Raw genomic sequence first — 7,978 nt, forward strand, 5'->3', positions numbered from 1 at the left:
TCAAGAACTATTTTTTTTATTATTATTTGACAGGTAGAGTTATAGACAGAAAGAGGCAGAAAAAGGTCTTCCTCCTGTTGGTTCACCCTGCAAATGGCCGCTATGGCCGGAACTGCGCCGATCTGAAATCATGAGCCAGGTGCTTCTCCTGGTCTCCCATGCGGGTGCAGGGGCCCAAGCACCTGGGCCATCCTCCACTGCCTTCCTGGGCCACAGCAGAGAGCTGGACTGGAAGAGGAGCTGCTGGGACTAGAACCCGGCGCCCATATGGGATGCCGTCACCGCAGGCAGAGGATTAACCAAGTGAGCCATTGCACCAGCCGCTCAAGAACTAACATTGACTGAAAATCCAGGGACTTAGTGTACAATCTCTTCCTCCCATGCCTCCCAACTCTGTGTGAGGGAGGTGCTGTGTTTTACATCTTATGCATGAGGCTCGGGGAAGTGAGTGTCTAGCTCGAGGCCACACAGGGAGGGAACAGCAGACTTGGGTTTGATGAGTCCTTTTGGTTGCAGAAGCTTGGCTTTGTCTTCTCCCTGAGGTTGTGTGTGGGGTGTTATCTGTGGGTTTCTCTGTCTGACAGCCCCGTCTCTCCCACAGAGCCTCATCGGGGACATTGACAATGCCATGAGGACCTTCCTCAACTACTACACTGTATGGAAGCAGTTTGGGGGGCTCCCAGAGTTCTACAACATTCCTCAGGGGTACACTGTGGAGAAGCGAGAGGGCTATCCACTTCGGCCTGGTAAGCAGCACCTCCGACTCCTCCCAGCCTGCTCCCTCTGGTTCCTCAAACCCTAAACCCTCCCATGCCTGCGAGGAAGCGCCACACTTCAGAGTGCTCCAAGTCTATTTTTTTTCTGTCTGATCCTTTCAGTGGCTCTGGATGATTTTCCTACAGGGAATTATTTACCCATTTGTTTTCAGATGTGGAAACTGAGTCCTCGTGGGGAGACATGGCTTCCCCAGGGCTGTCAAGTGCAGGAGCTGGGACTGGCTCCCAGGCCTCCTGATGCAATCGTATGCTCTTTAAGCCTGGGAAGTGAGTGAGAAGGGATAACCCAGGTTGACTCCTTTTGAGCTTCTGCAGTCAGGATTTCCAGAACTGTGGGCAAATTTCCTAAGGCACTGGAGGCTCGGATTAAGTTACACTTGTACAGAATGGAGTCTTAGAGCATTGGGACGGACCTTAGAATCCTCTAGTCTTGTCCACTTCCACGTTTGCAGCTCACAATCAAGGAAGGGACCCATACACTAGACACTGTCTTAATTTCCTTTTCAGCTCTATGTCCTCTGATTCACTGCAGGGAAGTTAAGAGGAGGGGGAAAGGGAGGGGGAGGGGACAGAAGAAAGACGCATAATCAGCACAGCATCCACCCCGTACCCAAATAGGTGCACTGCCTGTGTCTTAGGGGCTTCCTGCCCTCCCACCTGAGTTGCCCTTCGGCTGTGGGATGGGCCTTGCTGGTAACTTCTGTCTCTTCTGCCTTCCGCTGCCCCATTTCCTTCCTCCTTTATCCCAGTGATTATTGTAGGAACTTGGGAGGGGAACAGAAGAAGGGGTAAAACAGCAGTTGCAAAGAGCAAGTTATTCCCTACGGATTCCTTTGAGACTGCTGTTCCTGGTGTTACTCACGCCTTTGTTCTCATGACATTTATTTTTATTTATTTATTTATTTATTTTTAAATTTTTTTTTAAAGAGAAACCTCCCAGAAGGTACCAGTTATATCGGTGCTACCAACAGATAAATGAAGATCAGAATTTGGGATTCAATGTAACATGATTGTGCAGTCTCAAGGTTGGAGGGAACCTAAGGGGTCTTCCCACAGAAATTCTCCAGGAGTAGGCCTGTCACATAGTTATCCAGCCTTGGCCCCATTACCATCAGCAACAGGGAGCTTGCTGCTTACAGAGGCAGCCTGTTCACCTGCAGGCCAGACTGGCAGGAAGGCGTTAGTGGAGGTGTGCTTAGTCCAGTCACCTTTCCTGCCCCCAAACAACAGCAAGTGGGAGATAAGTCACTACTGTATAACTAGATTAGCTCAATAGAGAAGTCTCCTGAGCTATAGCTTTCACCTACATGGCTCTCTGGGGGGGTCAAATCTTTCTTTTCCATAGCAATTCTCTTCTGGACCCACTCCTGTTTGCTAACACTCATCTCAAGTTAGGGCCCAGGTCTCAACATGAAATTCAGTTTTGTGGTGTAGAATAGGGCAAGACTATCATCTGCTGGGCGAGTGAACTGATGACTGCACCTTTGTTAAATTCAAGATTGATTCTTGAATATCTTAACCTTTATCTTTGTCCATCCCATCTCAGAAAAAAACAGAGTAGTGTAATTAAGACAGAAATGGAGTTCTGCATCCTGGTCTGAGTATATAGGCTCTTCTTGGTGTCCTTAATTGCACCTAGCTTCTAGGAGTAGCTGTTAGTCCAGGAAACTATGAGCTTGGCCAACGTTTGGGATTCTGTTACCGAGAAGGACGGAAGGGATATATACTGGGAAACAGGTAACGGCCTCTGCTACCTTCTCTATCCTAGGGCCTGCTGCCTTTGTCTCCCTTGGGTTGGGAGTCCATGGTCTGCCTTCAGGCTGGTCTCTGCTGCGCTTCCGGCTTTGGGCATGTCGGTTCTGGAAGCTTGGTGTTGAGTGCGATAACCCATATTCTCCTAATTGGGGCCCAGTCGACAAGTTATAGAGGAGAGAAGTCTCTTGCTCTCCCAAGTGGATCCCCAGCCAGCTGCTGAGCTGTGGATGACGAAGGTCTCCTTCTGCCTTTGCAGAACTCATTGAGAGCGCCATGTACCTCTACCGTGCCACAGGGGATCCCATCCTATTAGAACTTGGAAGAGATGCTGTGGAATCCATTGAAAAAATCAGCAAGGTGGAGTGTGGATTTGCCACAGTAAGTGTTTCCAGGGGCACCAAAATTGGGAAGTGTCTCCCTTGGAAGCCTGAGCCTCTGTAAGGGTGGAGCTCTGGGAGTTCTGGAATTGTAGCAGTAGAGGAGATATCAGTTAGATGTGGTGCCCTTATTTTACAGGTGGGGAAACTAAAGAACAAAGAAGCTAAGAGTCTTGATAAAGGTCGCATAGCTAGTTGGGGTGGAGCTAGGATTAGTTCCCTGGGTGTTGAATGCCTTTGGCTTTCTCCCTGCATCCGAGGTCCTCTATCTGTCTGAATAGGCTACTTTGCAAGGGTGAGTTTTGGAGAAAGTTTTATGAGAAGTCTTATAAATCTGTTTTTTTAAGCCTGGCTCCTTAACAAAATAATCCTACTACTCTCATATATATTTATTGAATGTCTTTCATGTGCCAGGCACTGCTATGGGTCCAAGGGTTCTAGCAATGAAGAAAGACCAAGCCCCTGTTCCTCTAGGGCCTACATTTTGGTAGGAAAAACCGTGTGTACAGGAGACAGAAGGAAGGGCCAACATGGCTGGAGCAGAGTAAGATCACTCTGGCTGCTCTGTGGAAAGTGGATTGAAAGGGTCAAGGGTGACAGTCACCTTCCATCCTATAGGATTCAAGCAGGCCAGATATAAATAGTCAGGGGGCAGGTGCATTGCATAGCTGGAGCACATTGTGTATCAGGTCCCAGCTCTACTCTGATTCCAGCCTCCTGCTAATGAGCTCCTCGGGAGACAGCAGCTAATGGAAACTCAGACTGAGTTTTCCGGGTCTTGGTTTTGACACCATCTGAGGCTGGTGCAGGCATTTGGGGAATGAGGCAGCAAATGGGATCTCTGTGTGTTTCTCTGTTTCTGTTGCTGTGCTTCTCAAATACATTAAATGAATGAATAAGCAGTCATTGCAGACAAATAAAAAACAGATATATAAGAAAATAGCCTGGAAGAAAATCCTCCAAAAAGCCTAGTGTTTGTGTTAAGGTACAGGATGTAAAAAAACAAATCTTCTTTTATAAAATTTTGTAATGTGCTTATATCCTATAAGTAAATATAGATCCATAAATATATATATATAGATAGATATAGATATAGATAGATAGATTTATTTTATTTATTTGAAAGGCAGAGTTACAGAGAGAGAGGGAGAGACAGAAAGAGATTGTCCATTTGCCAATTCACTCCTCACATGGCTGCGATGACCAGGCCTGGGCCAGGCTGAAGCCAGGAGTCAGGAGAGCTTCTTCCAGGTTGTTGTAGGGGCCCAAGCCCTTGGGCCATCTTCTGCTGCTTTCCCAGGTGCATTAGCAGTGAGCTGGGTCAGAAATGGTACAGCCTGGACTTGAACCAAACTGGCACTCATATGGGATGCTGGCGCTGCAGGCGGTGGCTTCACTCACTATGCCATAATACCAGCCCTATCCATATATTTTTTTAATTGTATTTTTTTTTTATTTGAAAGACATATAGAGCAAGAGAGTCAGAGAGACAGATCTCCCATCCACTGATTCACTCTCCAGGTATGCACAGTAGTCAGGGTTGGGCCAGGCCAATGCTGGGAGCCAAGAACTCAGTACAGGTCTCCATGTGGCTGTGGCCTCCCAGGGTGTACATTAGCAAGAAGCTGGGATTGGGAAAGGAGTTAGGACTTAATCCCAGGTATTCCAGATAGGGGATGCACGTGTCCTAAAAGCATCTTAACCAGTATGCCAAAAGCCCTCCCTGGATCCGTATTTTTAAAGAGAAGACCTATATGCATGGGGAAGAAATAAAGCAGTGATACACTTTGCTTTCTTTCTTTCTTTTTTTTAAAGATTTATTTATTTATTTGAAAGGCAGAGTTATAGAGAGGCAGAGACACAGAGAGAGAGAGTGAGAGATCTTCCATCTGCTGGTTTATTCCTCAAATGGCTGCAACGGCAGGAGCTGGGCTGATCAGAAGTTAGGAGCCTGGAGCTTCTACGTCTCCCATACTGGTGCCAGGGCCCAAGGACTTGGGCCATCTTCTATTGCTTTCCCAGGCCATGGATGCTTTGCTTTCCAACATGTGGTATTCTGCGACATGCCAAAGTGATAAACCCCCTGAGGCCTTCTTAGGAATGCTGGACTTATTTCCATGAAAATGAAGCCCTTTGGAGGTCCTCCAAGGTGAATGGTGGGAACATGTGACCTTTGTCAAACAGACCAAGAGAATAACAAATCTTGGCACATCAAGTCCATATTTGAGTCACATTTTTTTGTGTCAGATAAATGTCCACTGAGAATTAGTTTTCTTTAAATGTATTGCTTATTCTGAGAAGCTAAAATAAATGTTTGCAGCAAGTAATTTTTCACATCTGTACCTATAAACCAGTTGAATTTTCTGAATAAGACCCCGTTTGAGTCATTTACAATAGCAAAAACCCTGCAACTTGTTGATACCTGTCAAGGGAGGATTGTCTCAGTAAATAATTCATTTATTTTCATTTGTTTGAAAGGCAGAGAGAGCACGCGCTTCCATCTGCTGGTTCATTCCCCAAATGCCCACAACAGCCAGGGCTGGGCCAGGCCGAAGCCAGGAACTCAGTCCAGGTCTCCCATGTGGGTGGCAGGGACCCAGGCCTCCAAGAGTACACATTAACAGGAAGCTGGAGTCAGAGACTTGAACTCTGACATGGGATGCAGGCGTCACGAGTGACATCTTAATTGCAATGCCATCCTTGAAAGAGGTGATTAGGTCTGTGTTTATATTCACAGAAGGGCGGGATGATTGCTGTGTCACGTAAGATCAGGGGAAACCTTTACTGATGAAGTGAATGAAGCAGAGGAGTGGACTCCAGGGCTGTCTGGAAGAGGAATGCTCAGGCTCAGAGGACAAATCAAAGCAGCCGAGCCAGGAGTGTGTTTGCTTACTCCCAGATTGGAAAGGCCACACAGCTAGAGCTGCAAGAGCAGGATTAGAGTGGTGAGGTCAGGAGGGAGCAGGAGTCAGATCATGAAATAGCGGGAAGCCCACAGGAAGGACTTGGGTATTTAGCCTTTGTGAAGTGGGCCATCAACAGAGGGGTTTGAGTTGAAGAGTGATGAGTAAGACTTAGTTTGTTTTTTTTTTTTTTTAAAGATTTTATTTATTTATTTGAAAGAGCTATAGAGGGAGAGGGAGAGACAGAGTGGGGGGGGGGAGAGAGAGAGAGAGAGAGATCTTCCATCTTCTGGTTCACTCCCCAGATGACTGCAGTGGCCAGGGCTGAGCCAGGCTGAAGCCAGGCGCCAGAAGCTTCATCTAGGTGTCCACGTGGTGGCAGGGGCCCAAACACTTGTGCCATCTTGTGCTGCTTTTCCCATGCCATTAGCAGGGAGCTGGATCAGAAATGGAGTAGCCGAGATTTGAACCAGCACCTCTATGGGATATTGGTGTTGCAAGCAGTGGCTTTACCCACTACGCCACAACACCAGCTGCAGACTTAATTTTTAAAATATTTATTTATTGGGACTGGCATTGTGGTGCAGCAGTTGAGCCACTGCCTGCAACACCAGCATCCCACAGTGCGCTGGCTTGGGTCCGGGCTCCTTCCACTTCTGATCCAGCTCCTTGCTAATGTCCTGGGAAAGCAGCAGAAGATGGCACAAGTGTTTGGGCCCCTGCTACCCATATGGACACTCCAATGAAACTTCTGGCTGCTGGCTTTGGCCTGGACGGTTCCCATTCATTGGTTTATTCCCCAATACCACAGTGAAGCCGGAAGCCAAGAGCCCAGTCTGGTCTCTTGCACGGGTAACAAGGACCCAAGCACTTGAGCCATCACCCATTGCCTCCCAAGGTGCACATTAGTAGAGAACTGGAACTCATGGTGGAACCAGGACTTGAACCCAGGCACTCCAACATGGGATGCAAGTGTCCCAAGAGGCATCTTAGCTGCTAGACCGAATGCCGGCTTCAATATTTATGATAGAAATGTACTGTAGGGTAGTATCAGAAGCAGCCCAGTTGGAAGCTGTTGTGATAATTGGGTGAGAGGTGGTGGCTTGGAAAAGAAGGAAGCTCTGAGAAGTGAAGTGATTTGAATGGGGGTCCCCTGATCATTATTACCCACCTGTGCTGCTGTTCTGACTTTGCCTCCTCCCACGTGGCAGATCAAAGATCTGCGAGACCACAAGCTTGACAACCGCATGGAGTCTTTCTTCCTGGCCGAGACTGTGAAATACCTTTACCTTCTGTTTGATCCGACCAACTTCATTCACAACAATGGCTCCACCTTCGATGCTGTGATAACTCCGTACGGGGAGTGCATCCTGGGGGCCGGAGGCTACATCTTCAACACTGAAGCTCACCCCATTGACCCCGCTGCCCTTCACTGTTGCCGGAGGCTGAAGGAAGAGCAGTGGGAAGTGGAGGAGTTGATGAAGGAATTCTACTCGCTCAAACGGAGTAAGTCGAGATTTCAGAAAAAGACAATAAGTTCAGGGCCGTGGGAACCCCCAGCAGGGCCAGGAACTTTGTCCTCCTCTGGAAACCAGGACCAGACACGGGAGAAGAAGCCAGCCAAGCGGAAGACCCCGCTTCTCAGCTGCCCCAGTCAGCCCTTTACCTCCAAGTTGGCGTTACTGGGGCAGGTTTTCTTAGATTCCTCATAACCACTGGATAATTTTTTATTTCTATTTTTCGAGACTAAACTATAATAATAAATCTGCTTTTGACTATCCTGTTTTGCTTATGTTTTTACATGTTGGACTGTTTCAGGAGATTTCATTCAAAGAAAGGGTGACAGCTAATAGCAGTTGTGAATTAGTTTATTTTTCTTAGACAGTTGAGAAACTACTAAACCCAAAGTTAGTCTGCTCCCAAACCCCAGGAATTGAAGTTGACTCTCCCTTCCTTTCCTGCTGTTTTGGGGGAGGGGACTGTTAACTATGTGTTTCTTCGTGAGTTCCGGCTCCAACCTGTGCTGCTGCTCTTTAGCCTGCTGCTCGACCCGTCTGCCCTTCCAGCCAACAAAGATTTATTAAGCAGCTTCGTGCACCAGCCACAGCTCAGAGGGTCTGCAAACAGTTTTGATTCTTGTAGAAACTGTTTTCTAGCAGAGAGAAAC

At 47.5% G+C, this 7,978-nt stretch overlaps 1 protein-coding gene across 2 annotated transcripts in view; it reads left to right on the forward strand.

Annotated features, from left to right (window-relative positions):
- Window positions 1-7,589, forward strand: part of EDEM2 (ER degradation enhancing alpha-mannosidase like protein 2) — a 31,184-nt gene extending 23,595 nt beyond the window's left edge. For both annotated transcript variants that reach the window (XM_017341661.3, XM_002710786.5), the window contains 3 exons: window positions 602-746; window positions 2,788-2,909; window positions 7,023-7,589. In XM_017341661.3, the coding sequence (XP_017197150.2) occupies window positions 602-746; window positions 2,788-2,909; window positions 7,023-7,523 (768 nt within the window). In that variant the 3' untranslated portion in view covers window positions 7,524-7,589. The remainder of the gene's footprint in view (window positions 1-601; window positions 747-2,787; window positions 2,910-7,022) is intronic.
- The last annotated feature ends 389 nt before the right edge of the window (window positions 7,590-7,978 follow it).

Source organism: Oryctolagus cuniculus, chromosome 11 (assembly GCF_964237555.1).
Source record: "Oryctolagus cuniculus chromosome 11, mOryCun1.1, whole genome shotgun sequence".
NCBI classification, from domain to species: Eukaryota; Metazoa; Chordata; class Mammalia; order Lagomorpha; family Leporidae; genus Oryctolagus; species Oryctolagus cuniculus.